Source organism: Pteronotus mesoamericanus, unplaced genomic scaffold (genome assembly GCF_021234165.1).
Source record: "Pteronotus mesoamericanus isolate MK-2021 breed Mesoamerican mustached bat unplaced genomic scaffold, CSHL_Meso_final scaffold_408, whole genome shotgun sequence".
Classification (NCBI taxonomy): Eukaryota; Metazoa; Chordata; class Mammalia; order Chiroptera; family Mormoopidae; genus Pteronotus; species Pteronotus mesoamericanus.
In genome coordinates, this window is record NW_026555315.1 from 3505444 (window position 1) to 3532137 (window position 26694).

The 26694-nt window shown below is 57.5% G+C and overlaps 2 protein-coding genes, 1 long non-coding RNA gene and 3 other non-coding genes across 8 annotated transcripts; 2 read left to right on the forward strand and 4 right to left on the reverse strand.

Annotated features, from left to right (window-relative positions):
- Positions 1 to 1075: 1075 nt before the first annotated feature.
- ST6GALNAC2 (ST6 N-acetylgalactosaminide alpha-2,6-sialyltransferase 2) lies at positions 1076 to 15284 on the forward strand. 2 transcript variants are annotated; one of them, XM_054593051.1, is made up of 10 exons: positions 1076 to 1245; positions 2499 to 2582; positions 4444 to 4504; positions 7054 to 7228; positions 7863 to 8028; positions 8345 to 8483; positions 10134 to 10237; positions 11925 to 12008; positions 13117 to 13216; positions 14077 to 15284. In XM_054593051.1, exons 1-10 carry the CDS (start codon positions 1121 to 1123, stop codon positions 14242 to 14244), a joined length of 1206 nt encoding a protein of 401 aa, XP_054449026.1. In that variant the 5' UTR covers positions 1076 to 1120; the 3' UTR covers positions 14245 to 15284. The 2 variants fall into 2 exon arrangements, with proteins under 2 accessions (XP_054449026.1, XP_054449027.1); XM_054593052.1 differs by lacking the exon at positions 2499 to 2582.
- Positions 11061 to 11867, forward strand: LOC129086507 (uncharacterized; the record flags this gene model as incomplete). Its single annotated transcript, XM_054593070.1, has 1 exon — positions 11061 to 11867. A coding segment is annotated over exon 1 (807 nt), but the record flags the coding sequence as incomplete, so codon positions are not given.
- A 346-nt stretch (positions 15285 to 15630) lies between the features above and the next one.
- On the reverse strand, positions 15631 to 20136 carry LOC129086689 (uncharacterized). 2 transcript variants are annotated; one of them, XR_008530829.1, is made up of 6 exons: positions 20057 to 20136; positions 19461 to 19539; positions 18891 to 18987; positions 17487 to 17550; positions 17245 to 17317; positions 15631 to 16004 (listed from the first exon to the last, which is right to left on the reverse strand). It is a non-coding gene; the product is annotated as an uncharacterized LOC129086689 (long non-coding RNA). The 2 variants fall into 2 exon arrangements; XR_008530830.1 differs by lacking the exons at positions 18891 to 18987; positions 19461 to 19539; positions 20057 to 20136 and adding an exon at positions 17656 to 18703.
- On the reverse strand, positions 17130 to 17202 carry LOC129086715 (small nucleolar RNA R38). The gene has a single exon (XR_008530837.1). It is a non-coding gene; the product is annotated as a small nucleolar RNA R38 (small nucleolar RNA).
- Positions 17664 to 17747, reverse strand: LOC129086714 (small nucleolar RNA R38). Its single transcript, XR_008530836.1, has one exon. It is a non-coding gene; the product is annotated as a small nucleolar RNA R38 (small nucleolar RNA).
- Positions 19073 to 19150, reverse strand: LOC129086713 (small nucleolar RNA R38). The gene has a single exon (XR_008530835.1). It is a non-coding gene; the product is annotated as a small nucleolar RNA R38 (small nucleolar RNA).
- Positions 20137 to 26694: the final 6558 nt, after the last annotated feature.

Here is a 26694-nt window from a genome sequence, read left to right on the forward strand (position 1 = left end):
GTGAGGTGTTTTTTTTTTATTACAAGAACTGAGACTGAGCAATGCGTTCATAACCATGCGCAGACTGCAGGAAGCCTTTGGGGAAGTCTGGCAATTGGACAGACAGCAGACTTCGTCCCACATGGGGCAGAGCAGAACTGGGGTCCTTCAGAGGCATTTGAGGTCTGAGTCCAGGAGCACTGCCCAGCAGAGAAGATACCACCATCTCACCTGCGCGTCACTACCTGGGGGGGCTCTGCTTGAAGGGCATTGGTGCCGCGGCTTCCTTGCCCTTCCCAGAGACACCAGAGCCCCTGCTAGGCCTCTCCGTGGTCTCTCTGCTGCGGAGATCTGCAGGCTGGCCTTGTTTCACAAAGGAACGCAATGCGTTGCGGGCCTTGGCCTCCCTGGACCGTGGGCAGCAGTTTCTGCTCCCCCACCCACCCCACCCCATCCCATCCCATCCCGCAGGCGCCCTGCCACAGCCCCCGTCTGCCCAACCGGGCCTCGGGGCTCCTCGGTCCTCCCGCCTGCCCCGCTGTCCTGGTGAGCCAGCCTCTCATTACACCCGAATTCTGGAAGGGCCCGAGCTGCCACACCGACAAGTCTTGAGCCGCCCCACCGGCGTCTGGGAGCCTTGGGTGGGACCTCGGACGACACATGCTCAGCGTTCAAGGCAGGTGGCGGCGGCGCCCCGGATCCCCCAGGGTTCCCGGGACGGTCGGCAGGCGCCGTTCCTGGACCACAGAGGGGAAGAGCCCAGCCCAGCCCCAGGCTCACGGCGTCCCGGGACCGCGCGCCGGCAGGAGCTCTGCGGACGGTGCCAGCCGTGCAAGTGCCCCCGGACAGATGGCAGCGCCCGAGGGGCGCAGGCGGCTCGGGGGCTGCGGGAGACACTCCCGCGCCCGGCGCACCCGATGGCGCGGCGGCTTCCGCTGCCCGGCTGCAGCCAGGAGGGGAAGCGCCAGCGGAGCGGGGGAGGTGGGGGGGCGGGGGGTAGGGGAGGGCAGGGCTGGGCTGGGCAGGGCCGGGCTGGCCGGACTGGGCAGAGCAGCCGCTTCCAGGAGGCCGTCCAGTTCCCCAGGGCCGGCCCCCTCCGCACCGGGACCGCGGGAGACGGAGCGCCCGCCGGCGGGGCTGCATGGGGCTCCCGCGCGACCCGCTCTTCTGGCTGCTGCTCCTGCTCGTGGCCTCCTGCTCGGGGATCCTCCTCGCCCTGTTCTCCTCGGTGGGGAAGCCGCACCCGGGGCCCCGGTCCGGAGCCAGGTAGGGGCTGCCTCGCGGGACCTAATGGGGAGGGCCCAGGGACCGGGCAGAGCGCCCAGCCCAGGGTACGGACCGCCTTCCGTGCCAGCCTCTAAAGGGGGACCCCCGGCGGCGACGCCGGGTGCGGCCCTCCGCCCTGAGAACCGCCGCTCGGGCGCTCCACTCGCGCTGCCCCGGACGCTGCTGCAGCCTCGTCCGGCCAGAGCGGAGCCTCGCCCCTGACGCACGGGCCAGCCGCCCGGCACAGCCTTCTGGGTGCATTCCCTCCGGCCCTGATTAGAAGCGCTCTCTCTAGTCCAGGCTTGGCTGGCTCCTGTGAGTCCGCTGAAAGCGGGCGTGTTTTTGTCGGGAACTCGCTCTCGGAACGTCACCTTTTTCAGACTCTACTGTCGGGGCAGGGAGCCAATCTCTCAGTTCCAACTTTGCGGGGATCCCCAGCTGGGCTGTGACAGGTGGCCGTTCCCATGGGCCCCTGTCCCTCTCCCCCGGAGCTCTGTGCTCTGTGTATTTGATAAGCACCGTCTGGGCGCGATCTGACAGAGAGGCAGCCTCCCGGGGAACAGGGCCGATTCTGGGCTCCAAACAAGTTTTCCTCGCCCAGCCTGCCCTGCTGCTCCGCTCCCTCGTGCTGGCTCTGGGACCTTCCTCCTCTCCCGCGTGCCCCAGGAGGAGACGCCTGAGAGCCTGCCTTTGGTGGCTGGCGGCTCCCGTTCCTGAAGAAGCCGCCCAGGATTTAGCTTCGCTTTGGGAAGGCGGTCGGAGCTGGGCCCACTGTCTGCATGTGGGAGGCTGCAAGGGCACCCAGGGCCTGCGGAGAGGCCTCTGGGCCCAGGCTCCCTCAGCGGTTCCCTTCCTCGTTGAGCCTCGCTCTAGGTACCAGGAAACAGAAAGCAAAATGAGTGTCTGCTCTCAGGGAATGAGGTGAGAGGGCACCCCAAACTGCAAAACAGTATCAGCTTGCAACCCATCAAGTCCCATCCCTTTAGAACGAAGCGTCCTCTATCTAGCGGGTGACGGGTGAGCTGATGTTATGGCGGAGCCTCCGCGTGCTCAGGAATTGCACAGGGAGAAGGGCGGGGAAGGGAGGAGGGTATAAGAAAGGGGATCCCTGTCAATTTTATGTAAAGATGTTTTAAAATACAGTTACGTGTCCTTCGAAAGTATCGAATGCAACTTTAAATATGAGGTTTGTTGGACATCCATGATACCTCAACAAAGCTTTTTTAGGTCTTTTATTTTTTTAAAAAATCTAGTACAGCCCAAGAACCTGTCTGTTTCCCTGACGTCTGCGCTGTAGCCAAATCCCAGGAAGCAGGTCAGGACTTGGCCTGTTGGAGGTAGGGAGCAAGGGGGAGGTGGCGCTTTGGGAAGGGAGAGCAGGTTGTGGGAACTTCCCAGCCGGGGACAGGAAGTGGGCCTGCCTGGCTGCCTGGAGAGGCCAGGGGACACGGGCCAGGTCTCCGGCAGAGACATGGGGTCTCTAACTGCAGGTTCTTATTCACAGAAGAATCCGGGTCAGCAGTTCCCAGGCATGGGGATTTCTAAACTTGTAAAAAAAAGAAGTGCTGTATTTTGCTGTTGTTTTTTTTAATAGAGGAAGGGTGAAAATAGATACAGGGTGCCAGTTACTATCTACTGTCAACATTATTTTGTAAAAGAAAGGACATTTTAGAGCCAAGAATTCCTAAGAATTTGATCTAAGTGGAGTAAATTTCATTTTATGAAAACTGCACTGCATCGTCCTTCCTTATTTCCCCTGGATGGGGGGACTTCCCCGAGGGGCTGGGGCAGACTGGCTCTCCCTCACTCCGTCTGCCTCTGCGGACAGGTGTCTGGAAGCCCTGGGAGGTGTCCCTGAGGACTGAGGGTACCTTGGAGGTGAGCTGGCCTCCCGGAAACCGGGGGAGGTCAGGGCGGCAAAACTGAATGGAGCCGGGGGGTCCCTGCCACCTCCCCTGCAACACCCCCCCCCCCCCCCCCAACTCTGTCCCTCCTGTCTCTGCGGGGCCCTGCAGAGCGGTCCTTCCTCCGGCTCCTGTCTGGCCCCAGGTTGGAATCACCTGGGGAGAGGCCAAACCAATCAGATCTGAATCCCGGGGTGGAGCCTGGGCCAGGGTGTTCTTCAGAAGCCCTTGGGCGTTTCTAGGCTGAGTGATTTGTCCAGGTTGCTCCTCAAAGGGGGCTTTGTGTGCTCAAGGGCAGGATCTACAGGATTCGGTGGGTGGACATGTGGCTAGAGGGGAAGGGATCATTGCCCCTCTCCCCGCCCCGCTCCTCCAGGGCCTCACAGAAACCTGAAGGGACTCGTGACTCAGCGCAGGGAAGCAGCTAACAAGAGGCCTTTGTTTCCATTGCAAACTGCTCTTCCCTAACCTCCCCACCTTCTCCCCATGGCTGCTGGGGAGGGCGCAGGAGTCTGCCAGAAACCTGACACCCCTCCGCCTTCCTGCCTTTCAGGTTGCCCTGCACCGGAAGCAGGGGCCACCTGGGAGGTAGGGGTGGCGCAGCAACCTTAGCCCCTTACCTCCCAGCAGAAGGGACACTGTCCTAGAGACTGTCACCAAGAAGTCCTTTCCCTTCTTTAGGTAGCCAGAGCTCACAGTCAGTCAGAGGACACGTTTTATAGGAGATACCATAGGTCCTCCGAATCTCGCAACAACTCGATGACATGTAACGTGATTGTCCCTGCTCCCCGGATGCAGGGACTCCGCTGGGTTCTGAGAAGTTTAGTAACTTTCCACGATCATGGGATCCAAACCCAGGGAGCCAGGCGTCAGGCCCAGGCCCTTCCCCAGGCCCCTCGGGGCAGGAGCCAGCCCGGCTGACCCCAGGGGGAAGGGGCCCGCGTCACCAGGGCGGGCCACAATGCCTGCCCTGCGGCGTCGGCCGGGAAACCCCTATATGGCCACGAGGAGCTGGCAAGCTCTCATATTTCATATTTTGACCTTTTAACCACTGTTCCTCCACATTTTTGTCGCTGGCCCCGGGGTCTCTTGATTTCTAGGTTTATACAGCTTGTTAGAACATAATTACGTGGCAGTACTTTGTGCGCCTGGGAGAGACACGGGCAAGAATCAGAGCCTAGAAACTGGGAGGGATCAAAGGAGCGGGCACTCTGTCGGCCCGGGAGCGGACGGGGCCAGGCGGAAGGCTGCGCAGACGGCCCGAGCCCTGCTTGACCTGCGCCTTCTCCCCCAGGAGCACCACGGCACCCCAGGCGTTCTCTGGACCCAAGGCCACGAATGCGAGGACAAGCAAGGTACAGTGGTCAGCTACTCGGTATTTTGGAGCATCCTCGAGTTAGCAGGGAGCGGGAAAGAGAAGAGCAAACACAGGAGAACACTCTCATGACACTGCTGGGCTCTTTGGAAGCCTCCCCCGGCCCCCAGCAGGAAGCAAACAGCGGAGCAGCCGCCAGGGCTCCTCAGCCCTGGCCTCTGGGGCCCGCTGCACCCCCATAAAGAAGGGTGAATCAGGAGGTACCCTGGGGTATAGCCGGCTGAACATTTCTTGGAAGTCCTGCAATTTATCTTTAAAAGGCCTGTGAATTTGACATTCTACTCCTCCAAATGTCTTTTTACTATGAAAGTCACATTTAAGCTGCTTGCCATAGGGGAAACGCTAAAGCCTGGGAAGACGACCCAGGTTTGCCCTGAGGGCTTAGGAACCTTCCGGGCCCTGCCCCGGACCGAGTAGTGGTGACGGTGGGCTGCCGTGCTAGCTGCACCCCTTCCCTGCGCCTGCCCCGCTGGGTGGCTTTCGTAGGCGAGCAAAACGAAGCGCAGAGGGGCCAGGTGCCTCGCTCAGGGCCCCTCAAGGAGCAGAGGTCGTCCTGATATTTGAGCCTCTGGCCTGCCCGCAGCGCGCGGCTCTGAACCACTGGGCAACCCAGGCGAGGAGGACACTGGGCGGCGGGTGGAAGAGAGCCCGCCGGCGTCTCACACATGTGCAGCCGGGTCATCTTCACACGCCTCGAGTCCTCCCCCCCCCCACCGGCGCCGCGTGGTGCTTGGTGACCCCACTGGCTTAAAAGAAGGATTCGCAGTAGCTTTTACATACATATCACAAGGCAAAAACATAAAATAGAAACAGGTGAAGAAAAATAAGATGACGTCAGACAAGCACGTGAAAAATGTGCCGCAAAGTGTCAGACAGGCCATAAATCTGTCTCCGAGCTTCCTGGTGGCCACGGTGGAGGAGGAACTGTGCCACCAGGTCCATGAGATAAAAGCATCGGCCCAAGGGAAGCACGGCCTTTCCTGATAGACAGACCTGGAGACTCTCCTCCCAGCACCTCAGAAAGAAGGCCCCGGGAAACACGATGCTGACAAACGGAGCAGTAGTGACACCACTACCTTCTGTCCTGCTCTAGCCCCTGCTTTGAAAGCACGCATTTTCCAAGTTCCAACGACTTTCAGAGTTGCAACATCAGTTCCAACAAGACTGGTATCTTAGGAAACAGTCTGAGCATCATACAAATTTTGTGTTTGCATCTGAGCGAGTTGTCAGCGAGAACACTGGGTTACATGCAGGGCACCACACCCAGCCAAAGGGAGCCGTTTAAGAAAACGCAACATGCGTGCGTGCGCATGCGCACACCCCACCTGCTTCGCGTCATCTGTCATAACCCCCTTTCCACCGCTTCCCCGTAACTCACAAGCTGCTGCCCACTTCCACAGTGCACGGCAAGTCTTTTCTACGGTCACCTGTCACACTCAGTAGCACTTGTGCATTGAACCACTGAATGTGTGACAACTGCGCTTCCGCCCTCCCTGGGTCCCCCTGTGTTTGCTGCGTCGCTGACCAAGTTTTTGGGTGTCGTGTCCTGTGGCTTTGATTGCAGTTTTGCTTCTGTGTCACATGATAGCAGAAAAGGCTACCCACAGCTCCTTCTCGCATTTCCTTTGATCACACCAGCCCCTTAACAAAGAGCCCCTCCAGCGGTCAGCGTGGCCCTGCCCGGCCGTGGCTGTGTGGGTGTCTGCTGCGGGGGCTGCAGGCAGCGGGCCGGGGCCTGTGCAGCACACGCCCTCCTTCAAGGTCCCGGTGCGTGGAGGTGCCGTATCGTTTCCTAGGGCTGCTGGAACCAATCACCAAAAGCGGGGGGCTTAGAACAAAAGACATCTGTTCTCTCGCGGTTCCGGAGGCCAGAAGTCTGAGATCGAGGCGCTGGCAGGGCTGTCTGGGGACCCCTCGCAGCCTCCTCCGCCTTCTGGTGGCTGCAGGCTCTCCTTGGCCCATAGCTGCGCACTCAAGCTCTGCCTCCATCACCACGCGGCCTCCTCAGGACGCTGAAATTAGGGCCCGCCTGAACGCAGTCTGACCTCATCTTAACCACCTGCATCTGCAAAGACCCTGTTTCCAAATGAGGTCACCTTCCGAGGTGCTGGGAAGGCATGAATTTGGGGAAGATGCTATTGAATCCAGTCTAGGCACTGCCTGGAAGAAAGACGGTCACTCTCTCCTGGCAGCCCTGTCCCCACGGGCCCCACAGGGAGCACCTCGGGAGCAGGCCGTCAGAGGCAGGCCGACGGATTCCAGGGTCCGGGCTGGACCACCTCCACCAAAGGGCAGGCCGGTCTCACCCATTGGTGGGAAAATGCCCCCAAGTTTCCCCAAGAGTGAGATGCAGGAGGAGGGGGCCAGGGCCCTCCGGCTGCAGAGGCGTGGCATCCATGAGCAGGCCCGGGCAGCGTAAATCCAGAAAGCCCTCCCCAGTCCAGAGGGAGAAGGGCCGCTCTGCCTTCCCAGCCCTCCCGCGGGCGCCGGAGCTCACGGGGCCTCAGCCCCCTCCCCTCTCACCCACAGGGCCAGCCCTGCAGACGCCCTCTGGCTCTGGCCGCCCGGCGGCACCCGCACTTCCGGGACCTGTTTGACTTCTCCCAGCCAGTGCTGCTCTCCGGGGGCCTCTTCACCCAGGAGCTGTGGGACAGCCTGAGCCAGCGCAAAGCCCCCTACGGCTGGCAGGGTCTCTCCCGCCAAGGTAAGCCGCGGTCGCGGCTGCTTGGCCAGCCCTCTGGCTGCCGCCCGACCCGTCGTCCTGCTTCCGGCCCTCCCAGCGCCGCGATGCAGGACCCCGGCGTCCCATTCCTTCCTTCCAGGAAGACCCCCAAGCTGTGCGACTCCTGCCTTAGTTACTGTCCTGCCCCCACAGCGCCACGGCGTCAGCGAGAGGGGCTTGGCTGCCCCCCGCCTCCAGAGCTCTCACCCTCCTGGGGCTTCCCTGGCATCGAAGACTAAGATGCTGGTGTCCAAAGGTGGCCGCAGACAGGGGCTGCAGCTCCCCAAGCCGCCCACTGACTTTTGCTGCTATGGGAACCACACTGACCCCCCCCCATTAATTCTGCCCCTCCCTCCATGGCTCTGGTTGGTTCCTTCTGGAACAACCTCCAGAGGGCCAGCTTTTGAGTTCTTGAGGCCCTGCTGGCACAGCAAAGCCCTGTCCCCTTTTCTGTTCTCATGGCCCCATGGACATTTCATTTCCCTCCCTGCCTCTGTGCCTCTTGGGAGGGGCTGGGGTCAAGCCTCAGGCGAGGTGGGCACCGGCACGTCTTGGGAAGGTCCCTGGTGAGCCCAGGCGGCCTCTGCATAACGCTCCACCCGCCCCGCACCCACAGACATCGCCTCCACCCTGAGCCTCCTGAATGGCTCCGAGAGCACCCAGCTGTTCGGCCCCGCGAGGCCGCGCCAGGGCTGCGTCCGGTGTGCCGTGGTGGGCAACGGGGGCATTTTGAACGGCTCCCGCCAGGGTCTGAACATCGATGCCCACGACTACGTGTTCAGGTACACGGGGCAGGGGCAGGGCGGAGTGGGCAGGGCGTGTTCACTGGCCCGGGCGGCAGCCCTGCCGTTGTAATGGGCTGACAGGCATGGGCGAAGGCACACGCAAACACGCGTGCCACCGGGCCCGGGGAGGAAGGGACTGCAGGGCCAGATGTGCCCGTTTCACGGGGACCCCTTGAGGTCTGGAGGAGCGGGTGCTGTGCTGTGTGGGCAGAGGGGGTGTCCGTAGAGGCCTGGGGGCCGGCACCCCAGGGCTCAGGCGCACACACAGCACGGTATACCCGCCCGGAGGCTGATGGGCCTCTGCTCGGGCCAGACTCAATGGTGCTGTGATCAAAGGCTTCGAGGAGGATGTGGGCACCAAGACCTCCTTCTACGGTTTCACCGTGAACACAATGAAGAACTCGCTCATCTCCTACAAGAAGCTGGGCTTCACCTCCGTGCCACAAGGACAGGTGAGGCCTCTGGTGGGCGCCCGCTCCCCGGAGCACCTCCATCGGGGGAGCTGCAGGGTTCCTAAGCCGCGGTCCGGTGTGTGCGGAGCTGCACTGGGACCTTGGGTGTGGGGGTAAAGCCCTTGAGGAGGAGTGTCTGGGCAGGGGTGCCCCACTGTTTCAGGCAGCGCCACACCACACGGCACCAGAGTGTGAACGGCTCGTATTTACGAAGAGCTCATGGGGTGCCAGGCCACCTCCATGCACCTGTCAGCGCCACTGTACTGGCGAGGAGGCTGGGCTCAGTGCCTTGTGCCCAGCAAAGCGGCGGTGGGGCTGGCGTTCGCATTCACACTCCTGCGCCAGAGCTGCACACAAGGGAAGGGCACTCACCAAGTGCTCCCCGTCCCCGGCATTGCCCCAACGGCAGGGCTGCCTGTTTCCAGAGGGCAGCATGTCCCAGGCCACCACCCAGCTGGAATCAACGAAAGCTCGGCCACATCCACGTCGGGCGGCAGGTGTGGGGTTGTTTCCCGTGTCCCACACTGCCCACCAGAATAGTGGTGTGTGCGTCCTGAGCTCTCCCAGCAGCCTGTGCAGGGAGCCGAGGCTGGGAGGCCGAGGAACATGCCGGCGCCAGGGCTGCCTCCAGCTTCCTTCAGCCGCACCCAGTTGCTCTCACGAGCTTCCCCTTAAGGAGGTCTGGGTGCCACGTGCAGGGTCAGGGAAATACCAAGATAAGGGATTCCATGATGCTCAATAGGGTTGGGTTTCTAGAAGCTTCCTCCTCTGAAAAGGGAATTAAGGAGAGTCCTAGCCAGAGTGTCTGTGCACCCAGGCCTCAGAGCAGGGCCCCTCCTGGCTCAGGAGAGAACAAAGCAGGGCAGCTTTATTTCTGATGCGGCCACAGAACCTGAATAAGCTGTGTGGCAAAATGCCCCCAAACTTAGTCGCTTTATGATCTTACAGTTTCAATGCGCCAGGAATTTGGAAGCAGCTTAGCAGAGCGGTCCTGGCCCAGGGTGTCTCAGGGGGCTGCACTTAGAAGGCCCTGGTCACAGGGACCCCTCTAGGGGCTACTAGAGTGTCCACGGGACATGGCAGCTGACTTCAGCCAGAGCGAGTGATCCCAGAGAGCAAAGAGATGAAGTGCTGTTTATGACCCTGTCACTTCCATTGTTTTCTTGTTCCTTAGAAAAACTTTATTTTTTAAAAAGATTTTATTTATTTTTACAGAGGGGAAGGGAGGGAAAGAGAAACATCAACGTGGGGTTGCCTCTCAAGCGCCACGTACTGGGGACCTGGCCTGCAACCCAGGCCTGTGCCCTGCCTGGGAATCAAACCGATGACCCTTTGGTTCACAGGCCGGCGCTCCATCTGTTGAGCCACACCAGCCAGGGCAGAAAAACTCTTCTTAGTCGCCCACCCGGTCCGTACTCAAGGAGGGGGGGTGGGGTGGGTAAGCTTCACCTCTGGAAGGGGAGAGCACCACGGAACTCGTGAGCAGGTCCTGAAGCCACCGCAGTACCTGCGAACGGCAGTTACAGGCTTGGAAGGGAACTCCTCCTGTGGGGACAATGGCGGGACTGGGTGGAGGGCGGCCCCTTCGGAGCAGGAGCTAGACGCGGTCTTGTCCCTGCCGGGGCTCAGTGTTGCTCTTGCCCCGGGCAGGGCCTGCGCTATATCTTCATCCCCTCCGACCTCCGCGACTACGTGATGCTGAGGTCAGCCATTCTGGGGGAACCTGTTCGCAAGGGCCCTGACGAAGGGGACAGGTGAGCAGCCAAGCGGGGGCAGGGCACTCCCCCTTGACCCACTGTCTGGTAGGAAGGTGGGTGAGGGCAGCAAGAACCCACGGAGCACTCGGGAGCTTTGGGAGATGGTGCTCCCTTCTGCTGCCTCCGGGAACCCCAGGGAACCCTCCTGATCAGCTGGGCTGTAGGCCGTTCTGAATGGAGCGGGCAGGCCTGGCTCCTCAGCTTCAGGCTGCTGTCCCCAACACCAACCCAGCCTCCCGGCCGCAGCATTTCCACGGCCTGTCCCCAGCTGGGTCTGCTGTCCTGCTGGGCGTGCAGGGCCAGTGCCCATGCCCCGCCCCTGGCGGGCATCCTCCCAAGCCTGTGCCCATAAAAGGGGAGAGTGGGCCACGTGGGCCCGGTGCCCTGTGCCGTGGGAACAAAGGGCACTCTGTCTTGGCTGCCACCTTCCTGGGCAGCAGGCCTGTGCTCAGCCCTCTTGAACTGCGACCTGGCCCTCAGCCGACCCTTCTCCCGGTGGCACTGAGACAATTTCTCATCCCTGAGTCAGGTCCTTAGAAATCTCCACCACCCTTGGGCACACAATGACCAGTGCTCCCTGCCAGCCCCTGGAAAAGAGCTTCTAAGGGAGTCCTTAGGCGTTAACCCCTCCAAGGCCAGGCCAGCACCCGCAACCCAGCCTACGCCACGCCCCCGCGCCCGCCCCCACCCTGTAATTACCCAACAATTGCTTACACTGTTGCAGCTGGTTAGGAGGGTGGGCTTTGTGACATGGGCCAGGTCTGGGTTCTAGAGGGGGCTGGCTCAGAGTCATCCGGAGCCCATAAGCCTGCCAACACCAATGAGCTCCCCTTCCCAAACCCCTAATCCGTCCCCTACCCAGTCCCCCTCCCAGTCCCGAACCAACCATACCAGCAACCCTGCCAACCAGCAGCCCTACTCCAGCTCGGGTGGCCCCGCCCCTTCCCCACCCCCCATCCGGGGGTCTACCTCCCGCTCCCCCTCTCACCCTCCCACCCCGCCCACCTCCCAGCCCTCCTCCCGGGCTCCCTCCCTGACCCCCAGCCCTCACGCCCAGCACGTGCCTCGATCCTCTGTCCAAAACCCCACTCCACCGGCCTCCAAATCTCCTTCCCAGTCCGGCTTGAAATCCGTCTCTCGAAACCCCTCCCAGACGCCCACCTTGCCCCTCGCCCCGTCGCCCTCCCGGAGCCCCGTCACCTCGGCCTCCTACATCGGGTGCATCCCGAGCATCCCGGCCTACATCGCCCCCTACGTGTCCCGCTTCCTGAAGGAACCCCCCTTCTTCCAGCCCCCAACAGCTCCGCTGCCCCTGGGCTCCAGCGACCAGCGCCCCCGCTCGCGGGAGCGGGCGCTGCCCCCCGACTCCCTCTACTTCCCCCTCCTGCCGCCCCCGCCGGCCTACCCGCCTGCCGGCGTCTCCTACCGGACCCCGCCCGCCCTGCTCATGCCCCCCTGCTCGCTCACCTACACGCCGCCCCCCGAGGTGCTGGTGAGCGGGAAGCCGCCCGTGGTGCCCTCCGTGCTGCCGGCCACCTTCTACACGCCCTTCTCCCGCTACTACTCGCAGCCGCGCCCCCACCGCCCTGCGCCCCGCCGCCGGCCCAGCGGCTTCCCCTTCTCCTCGCCGCCCCACGGGCACTACGACAGCCTGGGCCGCTCTGTCCACTTCTTCTCCAAATAGGCCTCAGACCTACTTTGGACCGGAAGCCTCTGCCAGTAAATTCAAGCTCCTCCACCCAGGCTTCATCAGCTACCTGACAGAGAGGTAGGTGGTCGGCGTGGCAGGGTCCCGGGAAACACAGTGCTGCGTCCCGCGCACCGCAGGCCTTCCCTGTGCGCCCACCACGTCTGCACCCCAGAGCCAGAGCCACGCGCTGGGCAGGGCGCCTGACCTCGAGTATTGGCCCATTTACTACATGAGAATCTCCGTGGAGGTGGCGGTGTGTCAGTCACCAGCAACAGGAGTCAGGAACTCAGGAGAACTGGAGGTTTATTCACCAGGGACGTTTGCAAAGGCCCAGGCAGGACACGGGGGCAGCGCTTGGTGCAGGGAGGTCATGGGGCTGAAGCGGACTTGCCCTCATGTTTAGGCCCAAACCCAGCGGCCCAGGCAAGCGCCGGAGGGGCTCGGAGGACAAGGGCCCGATCTCACTTCCCGGTCCCTCCGGCCAATGGTTCTCCGTGGCAGGGAGGGGCGTCATGAGCGGCCTGGCCCTCTCGAATGTCCATAGCGTAGGGGTTGGTAGAGAAACCCTGTTGTAGCCCTGAGGCCAGCACCCCAAAAGCAGGTGAGAGGTGCAAGCGGACCGGGCAAAGGGGCGCCCAGCAGTCACCACCCCAGGCAACAGAACAAGAGGTGGGCTGAGGCCCGCGGTCACCCCGCCGTGGCCTCACTCCCGGACCCCGCGGCCGTGTGCACTCAGGCACCGCCTCAGCAGTGGCTCTAGTCCCCGGACCCGTGCACCTGGTCCCCCGTATGGGCTTCCTATTTGACCAAGTCTGCGGACAGAGAGAAACTTGGGTCTCAGTGCCCTTGGCATTGTGGTCACTCACTAGCTGAAGGCAGGTGGCTGCGGAAGAATCAGGCTGGACCCGGGCTTCTAGGAAGGGAGAGAACGCAGGCTGCTACCTGTGGATCTCCGGGACAGCCTCTTCCTCATCCGCGCTCCGTTATCCGAGGTGTTATTGCAACTGACGACTGTTGCGTGGAGGAGCTCATTTGGTTTTTTCCCCAACCAGAGATTTGAATTGCGGTAGAAAGGCCAGAAATTTTCAGGCCTTTTTGAACTGGTCACTGTAAAGCGCAGCGGCCCAACCATCAAATGAGTGGGCAAGCCCTGAATGTCTGGCTTCTGATGTCTTTTTGCTTCCAGGTTTTTGAAATCTAAGCTGATGAACACAAATTTTGGAGACCTATATATGCCTAGTACTGGGGCCCTCATGCTGTTGACAGCTTTACATACCTGTGACCAGGTAAGAGGCCGACAGCGGAGGACAGGCGGGAATGGGACCCGATTTGATTCACTAGATTCCTACAGACCTGTCACCCCTCCAGACCTGCCTGGGCCTCCGTCCTGTGGGGAGGGGACCCCTCAGCTGCAGGAAAGGCCACTTGCGCCAACAGTTCCTTCTTTTGCTCCCTTGTCCCCGAGGAGGCCTCTATATGATGTTTAAGGTTCACACTATCAAATGGCGCTTCCGAAAGCAAAGGACTTCTCAACAGACCTGGGCAGGGACACCCTTTTATGAGGACATTCCAGAAGCGGGGTGGGACAGCAGGGTTAGTCTCCCGCACACAATCTCCGGTCACTGCCAGAGACGTTCCTGGTGGGAAGTTGCCCGCATGTGCCACAGGGGAAGGCTGAGAAGCCTTTCAAAGAAAGGCGGTGGCCCACACGACCACCAGCCACTCCACCGCTTCCCTGTTTTAAAGCAGGAGGCTCCGTTTGAGCCACCAGTGGGATGGGGTACTGGTTATAAGGGGGTTCTGCCGCCCCCTTAAGCTTCATGATGATCATGTCTTTAGTCACAGATTTGGGTTCGAAACTCAGCCTGCCACTCACTAGCTTGTGACGAGGGACACATTTGGTGACCTGAGCCCATGCCTCTATCTATAAAATTGAGATTATAGTTGTAAAGCTGGGTGAGAAAGTATGTACAAAGAGTACATGGTGCTGGATGTTCATAAGCTACCACCGTTGTTCACCTGCACCTTCACACAGGTGGAAAGGTGGGGGTCGGGGGGAGTGCTTTCCTGGGTTCATGTCACTGTACGTAGACACATAGCACAGAGTGGCTCAGTAAATGCTGACTCAAGGTTGATCTCTGTCCAGGTTAGTGCCTATGGATTCATCACGAGTAACTACTGGAAATTCTCTGACCACTACTTCGAACGAATAAAGAAGCCACTGATCTTCTACGCAAACCACGACCTGTCCCTGGAAGCAGCCCTGTGGAGGGACCTGCATGCGGCCGGCATCCTTCGGCTGTACCAGCGCTGACCCTGGACCACTGAGCCCTCCGCTCTCGCAGAGCTGGGGGCAGAGTCCCCCCAATCCTAGATCCACTCCTTCCCCGCCGATGACAGGGGTGGCTTTGTGACTGTCACAAATGTTGTGGAATACCCCATCTTGTCCTTGGCTCATCCAAGAAAACTCCCCTGTGGCTCTGAGACAGACACTCCAACGTTGGTCAAGGGCAAATGGCCGCTCCACTGGATTTGTTTAAAACTGAAGACGTCACTCCTGAGATGTGAATGTCAGCGGGCGGGGCTGAGTGCCTCGAGGAAGCGGAGGACCCTGAAGTCAAATGTTACAGGCAAATGCACACTTCCCCGGCCCAGAGCCTCCATCACACCGGGCCCCACGCAAACACCAGGACACGCCTTCACCTTCCTGAGAACCTGGCCAACCTACACCTGCCCCACGATGAAGTGGGAGTTCCACAGGCAGGATATTAATTGGAAACTAGGCAATGGCATAAACGATGGACGACCATTCCGTTTTTCCGTGTGTTGGGGGAGGTGGTACGCCACGCAGGGGCACAGCAGGGAGAGCACTCAGAGAATTCGAGAACACGGGGATGTTCTGGAATCCGGGTGGGGCCAACCACACAGAAGGCTGCCTGCCTCTGAGGGAATTCCCCTCAGACGTGGTGCCACCTCGTTACCAGGTGAAGAACCATTATCAGGTACGAAGCATCGTGGCTTCGCTGATTTGAACTGGACAGGCAGTTTCGTGTCAGACACTACACAGGACTTTCCTGGAGGCCAGCCCTGGGGTTTACCGTCGTGATGCCTAGTAGCTTTTGCACAGGGCAGAGTGGGGGACGGGGTTGTCTCCACAGGGCCCGCCAGTGGGAGCCTCCCCCGGGGGCAGCCCCCGCCCTGCTCACTTCTCCGGGCCCAGCTCCTGGCCTCTGGGATGGGAGGCTGATCCCATCAGCCAGGGTAACAAGAGGGAGGGGCTCTGTCACTGGCATCAAAATGCTGCCACCTTAGAAACTCAGACACTACGAGAACGGGCACTTTGGGCTGGAAGGACCGCAGCAGCGTCCCGCTTCCCACGCCTCTTGTCCACGGTCCTTCACCCATCACGCCTGCAGGTGTCAGAATCTTTGTCACTCCAGCAGATTTGGGAAGTGCTAGTGATATTTGACGGTTTATAACCCTTTGAAGGGGTAGATAATCAATTTAGTGGGAAACTTAAAACCAAAACCCCCCAAACATCTGATTATGTCTTGTGTACATGTTAACCCCAGTTCTTATGGTGTGAAACTTTCATTTATCCAAAGCTGTTTACTGAGTCCCAGTATAAAATGGTGTGTTTATGTGGGCCTCAATCTGAAATCCACAACAGTCGTCATTTAAAAAATGGTTTATTTGTGCTCCAAGATTTTAGCCCAAGACACACTGACTTAAACAGGAACCCACGGAGAGGCGTCCCTAGGCCGCGCACCTGTTCCCCAGAGGGGCGCGTCCACACGAATCGTCTTCAATGTGCCGTGACTGCAGGCCCCCGGTGCCCCAGTGCGGCCCGGTCGCCCGGGCTGTGGTGTCCCGCTGGTTCTCGGTTAGGCCTCAACTTCAGTAGCTGCCCAAGATTTTCCAGGATAAACTCCCTGTCGCCCAAATTATTTGGCTACTTTCGAAGACGAGGTCCAGAGAACTCTGAAATGATTCTCCTTTGGGGGGGATCGCCGTCGAGGCACGAGCGCTTGGCCCGTGGGCTGTGCTGACCCTGTGCGGCGCCGCGGGACGCGCCTGTAAAACCAGAAGAGAAACCACCTGACGTAACAGCCAACGAAATGCTTCAACACCAAAGGCTAAACGTAGTGTCAGTTAATTTAGAGAAAAGGCAACCAGAGAGGTACTCGTGACACCCAGCACGCCTGTGCGTGCTGAGGGCCTAAAGGGTGCAACTTGGGGAGTTCCACGTGGGCTGGTGAGGCTCCCAGATGACCCGGAAGCTTGTTTTCAGGACGGTACTGAGGGGGGGGGGCGCAGTGCTTCATAAGTGGCCAGTAAAGACCAACCATGAAGCACTGGGGCCACCTGCACCCACCCGCCTCTGGTGGTAAACTTTGTAGATTTCCCTACCTGCTAACACGCCCTTCAGTCTGTCGGGCTGCAAGCTGCTGGGGCCGGTTTTCAGGCTCCTTAAATCCGGCCCCACATACAGCTGCCCCAGGTACGCAACACACCTGCGACCTTACACATACAGAGCACACACACCACCCAGTTTCACCTGGCAATCTGTGCCCACTTGAAGCCTGGCATTTAAACAGGAACAAAGCCAGGTGCCCTGAACCTTCCACCGTCCAGAGCCACTTCGCTGCTTTCTTGCCCACGTGGCCAGGCAACCCAGCCCTCTGCTGCCCAAGAAGCCCCACGCCGGCCACGCCGTTCAGACAAGCTCTCAGCCTTTGCCTCAGGGGAGCTCGCTGGTGGTAACAAAGCCCCTGGAAGCCAAAGAGCTCTGCTAGTGCCACAGGCCGCCCTTCTTCCTGAAGGTCAGCATATGGGCAAGAGCAATAACCCAGAAGCCCCGAGTGCCCTCACGCTGCCGTGGCTGGCGTCCAGCCTACATTCCCGTCTGTGTGAAAGAGCACATTCATCTTCTGAAATATGTGACAAACACGCTTTCATTCCACACTAAGAGCCTAAACCAAATCCAGGCCACTTGCCCATTTCTGCCACCTCGAGGCCTGGACCCTCAGAGATATCAATCACGGGGCTGAAGGTGCGACAGGGGCAGTCGCACCATTGGTTTTCAAGTTGCAGAGGGACGTGCTAGCCTGGGTCTCAGCGGGGTATCCACTTCCCTCTGAAGTCTGTCCAACTGGACCCCAAGGAAGCCCCAACTTTTAGGGGCACAGGGCCAAACCCCTAAGCCTCAGAAAAGATCATTCTCCCTCAGCCACGATTTTCAGACAGGGATAACTGACCATCACAGGCTTGTGGGGCTCCTCAGGGGCGTGCGAGGGGGAGACAGAAAACTTACAAACAACAGGAGAGGGGCTGCTTCCCTTGCTTCCGGCAAAGCAGCTCCGCTCTGGGTCTCCCACGGCAGACATCTAAAAGAGAAAATGAAAGTCTATTAAAGTCTCCTCGCCACTTAGCATAACCCTCAGTCCAGGGCAGGGAAGCAGAGCGCACACCCCGCCCAAGCCTGCTGGGAAGGTCGTCACGCACAGGAGAAAAGCCCCACTTCGGGGCCAGGGCAGCTGACACGGCACTACTTACTGCTGGTTCGTGTCTTCTTCTGGAGGGTCCGTTTCAGCCTCAGAAACCAAGGCTGTGACTGTCCCTGGCAAGGAGAAATTACAAAAGAAAAACCTGTTCAAGAAGATCCATGCAGGTATCTCTCAAGTTACTCACTTTCAAATCGAGTCTAACTTTTCTATGAGCAAACCTGGGAAACCGAGTCTCAGACATCCAAGTTCCACACCGAAAGGCCTTTCTCTGCCTTCAGACAGGGATAACTTTCCATCATCACGGACTCAGCTCCCGCCAGTCCCACAGTTCACGGAAATGACGGGATTTTTTTGTTTTTCCCAAATTCTGCTTTACTTCCCTGGCGAGAACGCTCATTCAATCTTGTCTACTTTATTACAATGTACTTTCCCTCAAGGGCAAAAACAGACCGTACCTAGGGCTCGATGTACACAGCGTCCCAGACCCGACACAGGCAACCCTACCCTTATTAAGGCAGGGCCTCCTCAGCACCACGTGTCTCACAGCAGACCGTGGGGTATATACTCTGGTGTCTTTCTAGTATCGGTCAAGTGTGGATTACCCCTTTCAGCAAGCCTACTGGGGGCCAACACACAAGATCGTTTCTCTTTCTCTTATCTCTGTGTGCAAAATGATCCTGCAGCGCAAGAGTGTGGCTTTCAGTTTTTTAAGATAGAGGATTATGGATCTGCCCTGAGAGCTACTTAAAATAGCCAGGACTATAATCTTGCTGCAATAAAAATCCTAGCTAAAAATAGATCCGATCACCCTGGCCTTCTGGCTCAGTGGGTTGGAATGTGGTCCCATAAACCGAAAAGTTGCAGGTTTTATTCTTGGTCAGGGTACATGCCTAGGTTGTGGGTTTGGTCCCTGCTCGGGGTGGGTACAATAAGCAACTAATCAATGTCTCTCTCCCTCTCTCTTTCCTTCCCTTCCTTTCTCTCTAAAGATTAATGAGCATGCCCTCAGGTGAGTATTAAATAAATAAATACGTAAAATGGCTTAAAAAAGAAATAAGGCTCTGTTGAGGGTCTCTGGAGGCAGACAGTCCAGATCACTCAAGTTAGTCTAACATGGGGTTTCAACCTCAGCTCTACTGGCATTTTGGATGTACAGTTCTTTTTGTCAGAGAAGCTGTCTTGTGCACGGCTGGACACTTAGCAGCCTCCACTAGATCCCAGTAACACCCTCTGCCCCCGCTGAGAACCGCTGGTCTAATCTAATCCAGCAATTGTTGTAAGAAACACTGTGAGACTGCTTGTCAAGGAGCCTAGTGAATGAGTTCCTTAAGCACCTCCCTTGCCTGCGCAGTAGTGATCCTGAAGGACCCGCACATCTCCCAAAGCTGGCAGACCAGTACTTAAAGAGGTCATGCCCAACGCAAGTGTGTGGAAGAGCCAAAATTCTTCTTACCGTTTACAGAAACCTCATCACGAAGACCTTTATACTCAACATCTTACATGAGGTTTTCATGTGACTTTTTTCAAAGTCCTCAGGTAGCATCTTTAACCTAAAAGAGGAATATGCATAACACACTTTTCATTCTTACAGAAACAACCTTAAGGTAGTTAGTCTCAAGACTGGTATTGAAAATGCTGAGCCTCAGCAAGTCAGGACTCTTCACAAAAGATGTCCTTTCAGACAGGGATAACTTTAAATCATCCTCAGCTCAGCCTGTAAACAAGCATTTCTAAATCCCAGCCAACCAAAGCTCACTTTCCAAGGCTCCCTTTCACCACCGCCCGCCCCGGCCAGGCAGGGGTGTCCATTTTGGTTTCAAACAGTGACACCTAGCGGCCCCCAAATGGCACTGGCACAAACCCTCTTTCACGGAGTCTCGATTTCTGCCAACATTTGTTCTCAGGATTGAACCTAACTTGAGAATGAAGTATCAGGCCGCTGCATGTGACAGGCCCTCACACCATGACGGCTTTCTCAGTTTTGGTGCCCACCCAGATCCTGCTTCCACCCACTCATTCTTACTCATTTCGTAGCCCCATTCATTGCTTTGAAGCTTCAACCTGCAGGTCTGCTCCCATCTCTGTACATGCCAAAGGCTGGCCTGTGGGGAAGGAAAAAATGAGCATGTAAGGTTCGTTGTAATACTGCGGCTTTCCGAAGTCTACAGTCCCACTGATTACTGTCTGTGGAATTAAATGAAATCTGATCGGGGCCGTTCTCAAGGTGCTCCAGGAGGAAGTCAAGTACCCAGACGCTAACACTCTCGAGATGTGAATTCAGAACTGCCACTATCTGCCCGCCTCGGGGGCGGCCCCAGGAGACCCTCAGGGCCGCTGGGCTGCAAGGTCAGCCCACACGTGGCTGTGCGGCGCACGGGGTTGTGTAGGTGGGGAGGATCTCTGTCAACAGGACTGGCCCTTTGAGGCCAAAGGTGGTCTTGAGCTCTCTCCCTTCAATCCTAAAAACTTGCGCCGTTTGGAAACGTTCACTCCTCCAGCATCTTAACTAATCCTCCCAACCACCCTATAAATCGGTTTACCGGTTCATCGTCACCATTTCGCCTCTGAAAAAGAAGAGGCCAAGTGTGCTAGCGCCGAAAGGAGACCCCATTTTCCCACCTGCTAAAGGCCTGAGGATGCTCGTGGCGCTGGACCGAGATAGAAAACCCCATGGCCCTCAGCCACGCGGCCAGCCTCGGAAAGAGGAAGGCATCGCGCCTGCGCGCAAGTCCGCCCGGCAGTCTCGCTGGAACTCTCGCGATGTTAAGAAAAGGCTGATGGGAAATGTAGTCTACATAACAGTCGCGGGAGGTAGCCGCGTTTTCGGCGCGACTCTGGAACCGAGTAATGTGGTGGCCACCACCAGGGGCAGCAGAGGGCCCTGGCTGGGAGGCCTGCTTGGTCAAGAGCCACAGCCGTTAGAAAACAAACGTGGACTTCAGCTACCGAGTGCACAGATTGTCCCTGGCCGAGACCGGGGGAAAGAGGGGGGCGCAGAAAGTTCTAGAGGGCCTCCCGAGGGGGACCCATGAGGAAACTGAGGCACGGCTGGATTTCTTCTTAATTGCTCTGTGGGTTTCCTGTGGGGTGGGGCGGGGTCCTCTGGGGTGGTTGGTTGCTTTAAAGAAGGGGAGGGAGGTTCCCGGGGAAGCGTTGGACGTCCCGCTCGGCCGCCGTTGAGGTTGGGGCGAGTGGCGAGGACCGGGCGGCAGGGGGCGCCCGAGAGCGGGGGGCCGGGCTGCTCCGAGTTCCCCTGAACCCGGGGGCGAGCCCGCGGCCGGTGTGTGGCTCTGATGCTGGGAAGGAAGAATAATTACGTTATGAAAAAGAACAGAGAATAATGGAACACCCACGGGTACTTCTGAGGGCCCTTTATCAGGCAACCGCACTGGCTTCATTTTTGAAGCAACAATAGGACAAAACAACTAGAACCAGGGCCAAAATTTGCGCCTTTCTGGAAATTAGTTTACGGAAATTAGTTTAAATCTGCGCGACCGCAAAACCTTTCCGCATTACTCGCTCCCCGGGCCACACTTGAGCGATGCTCTCGGCGGTATTTAGTCTGGATTGGTCTGCACACGGTAATGCGCAGCAGGTGCTTATTTTCAAGTTACCACATTTGTTTACGTTTGACTCCCTTAATTTGATTGTGAACACTTCAAGGCAGGAGAAGCCTCTTTTAATTATTATTATTTTTCTTTTTAATTTCCTCACAGTGCCTCCTTGCTATTCCGCTGCCTCCGCTCTTGGTAAGTACTTGACAAATAATCATTAACTCACTTAGCAATGACTTCTGTCATGTGAAATTGGTCATTAGGTTTCTCTGTCTTGCCCTTGAAGGCGTTATTTTTGCATCATACTGAGAGAAACAACGGGTTCTCTCCCTGCAGACTGAGCCCCTTTCATTTCAGACGCAGGGAGGAAATTCCAAGTGTGGAATTCGCCCAAAGCCCTGGAGAAACCGCAGTAGTAGGCAAGGAGCCTGCGCAGGCAAAACAATCGTGGTAGCTGATTTCGTAGCGCTTACTAGGCGCGGTTCACTACTTGAGTGCTTGATTTTGGTTTTTATTTTTAAATTTATTTATTTTAATTTTATTTACTTATTTTTAGGGAGAGGAAGGGAGGGAGAGAAACCTCAATGTGTCGTTGGTTGCCTCTTGCGCGCCCCCTGCTGGGGACCTGGCCTGCAACCCGGGCCTGTGCCCTGACTGGGAACTGAACCAATGACCCTTTGTTTGCAGGCCGGTGCTCAGTCCACTGGGCCACTTGAATACTTCGTACGGTCGCTTAACCCTCCCCGTGGCACTGTGGCCCATGCTGTCACCTCCCCCACTTTACAGTTGAGGGACTGGAGTCAGGGTATGAGCGCAGCCTGCAAAGTCTGTGCTTTTACCACGAAGTTGTGCTGCACCAAGAATACATGGCATCCAGCAGAAGTGACGCCATTGCGTGTGGAGCGTGGTTGGTAGGGTATGTGAACATCTTGCACAAGAGGGACAGCCATTTGAACGTTTCACCTAAAATGTCCTAGGATGTGCTTGACTGGGATATTGTTATGTTACCGAATGACATGCTTAGGATTTTGTAATAAAATATTTTTTATGTAATGAAAAAGGGGCATTATTTGTGCTGGACCCTGTATATAAATCAAGCTTCTGTATAAGGGATTTTGGTTTGGGGGAAGTGGGAAGGGAGGGAAGCAGGTTTTTGAGTGTTTGCCACTGTGGTTAGGGGTGAAATTTGAGAGAGGATTGAAAGTGGGGGTGAAGGGCACTTTCTTCTGTGTTTGAGCCACTTTCTGGCGGGAGGAGTGAGGGTGGGGGCCACGGAGCTGATGCCGAACGCCCGCACGGCTCTGGGCTCTGGCCCGGCTGTCTTGGGCCCCAGGTCAGTCGCCAGCGTGCGGTGAGGGCCATTCTTCACAGCCCAAGAAGGGCCGCCGTGTAGCTCGTCCACCTGACCGGGCACTTAGTGGGGGAGCAGCAGGCTCATGGCCAACGCAGTGTCACAGGCTGCTGGGCAGTGGCCAAGGGGCGGGAGCAGAATGCAGTGGGAGGCCTTGTGCCTGAGCACCTGTATGGATGACCCAGGAATACTGGGGGACACCCCGAGGAACGCACAGGATTCCCAGCCGGGCACGCGAGGGCTGTGAGCTGTCGGGAGCGCGTGCGAAGGCTGCTGTGCTTCGTCTGCACTCAGTTGCTGCTGAGGCCTAGGACACTGGAGTTTTACATCTGGTGGAATTACGACGTAGCTCTTACTCAACTCAGTATAGACCTGGGGTGGCATGGGAGGGGCTGCAAAGTTTAGCAGTCAGTGGCAGAAGCAGGTCCCGGGGCAGGAGTCCGAGCGCCAAGGAGAATCCTAGTCGGCAGGCCTGCCGTGCTCGGGCGCTCAGCTCCTGGAGTTCCCTTCGCCGACAGGGTTTAAGACACGGCATCCCAGACCCACAGTAAGAGAAAGCAGAGTCTTTGGCATATCATGGTTACTTTCTCAACCTGGAAAGGAGTCTTTAATTTTATCAGTAAGAACATGAAGGGGGCCAGGTATATCCCAAGCAGATGGCTGCTCACACTGGGACAGTCACACCAGTGTCAACTGCGTGGCAGGCACTGTGAGTTGACAGTCCCGCAGCTGCTCTTCCTCAGCGTCACGAACTGAACAGACCGAGTGCTTCAGAGGAATCAAGTTCCTCCCCAGCCGGAAGGGGTGAATCTTCGTTGGCCTGCCCCAGACCCGGAGGATAAATCTGTTCCCTTGGCCAGTAATTGTGTTAGGAAAAGGTCTGCAGCGCAGTCTGCCAAGTTTGGGGAAGTTTTCTTTAAAAAAAAAAAAAAAAATCCCCTCCTCTGGCTTTAGGACGTGGTGAGGACGCGACGCTGAGACCGTGGCAGCCATAGTGCGTCGCGAGGCTGGCTTCAAAGCGGGAGCCCAGGGCCTGGGGTGGCGGCGTGGAAGGAGAGAACCTGCGTCCTGGACGACGCTTTGGAACTGCTGGAATAGCCAGTCCTGACGCCCCTGCCTCGGACCTTTGGTTCCAATTCAGAGACACACATTTTCACATTTTAGCAGCAAATGTATATTAAGTGTTCACTCCCAGCCAGGCACCACCCAGCCCCGGCCCTGAAGCACCTTTTTTTGAAACAGGTTTGCGGCAATCTGGTTGGCATACAAAAAGCTGTGTGTGTTCAATGTATAAACTCGGTGACTCTAAGCACCTTTTATGTGGGATCTCATTCGACTCTCACAACCACCCTTTTATTTCCCCCCCATTTTGCATCCAAGAAACCCAAAGTGAACGAGGGGAAAGTAATTAGTAACTCGAAGCAAGGAGAGCCAAACTCTGACAATCTAGCCTCAAAACCTGCGGTTTTAACCACGAAGCTGGGTTTCCTGAAAAAATGCTCTGTGACAGTGGAATGTGTTTGGCTAATGGATTTTTTTTTAAATACGTGGATTTGAAGACTGTCGTATTCTATTGACTTCTGCTATTCTCTGGACTGCCTTCTCACAGCTTCACCCACGTGGTCAGTTCTCATGGCCTTGAAATTTCCTTCCCCTCATCCTCTTCTCTGCTCAGCAAATCCCAACTCACATGTCCGCACCTCCTCTGCAAAGCCTTCCCAGGGACGCTGTGACAGTCCCCGGGCTCTTCCCTTCGGGGTCTGTGGCCCGGCGGCCTAGCACACGCTCTGCAGCCAGGCCGGCCTGGAGCCTGGCCCTGCCCCCGCCCCGCGCCTCTGGCTGAGCGAGCTCGGACTGATGACAGCCCTCCCTTAAGCCCCCTTTCCTACCTGCAACTTGAGGAGGATGCCTGTCGGGGCCTCTCAGGACTCCTTCAGGAGGGTGCACATGGTGCACCCCGCACGGGCCTGGCACAAGGGAGGCACGCGAGAAACAGGGCTCTTGTTATTTGAACATACTTCTTTTACTACTCACTCTTTTATGATTGTTTTCATGTCTGGCTTTTCCACCAGACCGTGAGCAAGATAAGGATCAGCCCTTCATTCTTGTGTTGTTTCTTTCTAACTTTTTTTTTCCTGATTATAAATGACTTTTTAAAAATTTTTTATTTTTAGAGAGAGGGGAAGGGAAGAAGAAAGGGAGAGAAACACAGATATGTGAGAGAGACAGTTGCCTCTTGCACGCCCCCAATTGGGGACCTGGCCCGCAACCCAGGTACGTGCCCTGACTAGGAATCGAACCTGTGACCATTCGGTTCACAGGCTCAATCTGCTGAGCTACACCATCCAGGGTTCTTTTTAACTCTTTAAGTCATCTTTATTGAGGTATAATTTACACACAGTAAAGTGCATCCATTTAAAATGTGCAGTCCAGTAGTCCAGAAAATGTGTTCACCCATGCAACCGCACTGCAGCCACAATTTAGGACACGTCATCGCCCCAGGGAGCGCCTCCGCGCGGCATTACAGCCGGTCTCCACCTCCAGCCCCGGCCCCAGGCAACCGCTGGTCTGCTTTCTGTCACTACAGATTAGTTTGGCCTGTGCTAGAATTTCATGTAAGCGGGTTCATACAGCGGGTATTCTTTCACATCTGGCTTTTCTCAATTATCCGCGTTATGGCTTACATTAGTAGCCCATTTCCTTTTTATTTCTGACTGTTATTCCATTACATGAACATACCACAGCCTGTTTATCCATTCACATGTTGATGCATATTTGGGTTGTTTCCACTTCAGAGCTATTATTAATAAAGCTGCTATGAACATTTTTGTACAGATCTTTTTGTGACCATGAATTTTCATTCCTCATGGATAAATTCATAGAAAACTGCCAAACGGGTTTGCTTCCCAAGCAGATGCAACACTGTGCGTTCCCCCAGCAACGCCTCGCGGGCCTGCGGCTGCCCCACCCCCTTGCCAGCACCTACCGCGGCCAGTCCGCAGTGTCAGCCCTCCTGGTGGGCTGGGCGGTAGTGCCCCGCGGCTTTGGATTTGCAGCTCCCGCACGACTTACCATGTCAAGCGTCTCGCTGTGTGTCTGTTGTATGCTTTTCAGTGAGCTGTCTATTAAAACCCTTCCCCTTTTGATGGGCTGTCTTTTTGATGCTAAGTTGTAAAAGTTATTTATTCTGGATGCAGATCCTTCCTCAGATATTTGCTTGACAAGTAATTTCTCCCAGTCTTTCCAAGAATTATGATAAAGTCCAATTAATCGGTTTTTCTTGTATGGTTATTGCTTTTTGTAGCCTGTGGAGAGGATGTCCGTTCCTCCATCGCATCACCTTTGCGGCATCCGTGTGCGGACCCCACTGACCTGCGTGCATCCTCAGGGACACCGCGCCGCCCGAGCTCTGGTGTCTTCCCCCGCCTTGGCGAGACCGGCGGGCTGCCTGGGCGCCCGCCGGCCCCCAAGCCACGGCAGGAGCCGTCCGAGGCCGGCGCTGAGGCGGTCGTGGGCCACCGTCCTGTGCGCTGCCTGCTGCCCAGTGCTTGTTTCTTGTACTTTGCCCGGGATCCTGGTTGTCTGTGGAAGGGAGTCGTAATTCATCGTGCATCCACAGCCACTGGCACACAGACACACCAAGGGCGGGCTGCGCGGGCAGGTCCTGGCGCCCCAGACAGCCCCCCAAAGTCAGTTTTGGTCGCAAGGATCTGTGGGGCTCCCGGAGGCCCATCCCCTTCCTTTTACCGGGCGGCTCCTTCCCTGAAGGCGGCCATCAGTCCTTTCCGCCCTCAGCACGGGCCCACCTGGGATCCACATGTGCTTCTTAAACGGGGAAACTGAGGCCCAGAGAGGGAGCGGTCACGTGCGCGGGCAGCGGCGGAGCGGGCGGAGCTGGGCTTCCTGCCTGGGGATCTTTCTGTCGGACTGACTGGAGGGCAGCCCTGTCCCTTCCATCGCTGTCACCCCAGCACCCCCCACACTCCCTGCGACGTACACTCTCGGCTCCTAACACACGCTTGTTGACTACATGACCGGTGGAATAAATGAAATGATTTTTCAATGCTTAGGTCACCTGGCTCCTACACACGGCGTTAGGTGTGTGCGTGTGTCCACGCGGAGCCAGAACGGACCATTCCTCCCCGCGCTCGCAGGTCATGGACCCTCACTAAACCTTCAGAATGTTCTCAGCCAAGCCCTCGGCTTAACCCCCCCAGGGGGCGTCCCACAGGGAGGCTCTCCCGTCACTGGGGGCAAGGACTTGTTTCCAGCTTATGGCAGCGGGTCCCTCTGAGGCCGCCTTCACGACTCCCATGCCCTGCTTCGTCCGCTGCAAAAACAAAGCCTTTCTC

Bases quoted from the DNA above. Each gene is read 5' to 3' on its own strand.
- ST6GALNAC2 (XM_054593051.1), top strand. From the start codon at position 1,121: ATGGGGCTCCCGCGCGACCCGCTCTTCTGGCTGCTGCTCCTGCTCGTG. The intron at 4,505-7,053 runs GTACAGTGGTCA...TCTCACCCACAG, and splicing joins CGAATGCGAGGACAAGCAAG to GGCCAGCCCTGCAGACGCCC. The intron at 8,029-8,344 runs GTACACGGGGCA...TGCTCGGGCCAG, and splicing joins GCCCACGACTACGTGTTCAG to ACTCAATGGTGCTGTGATCA.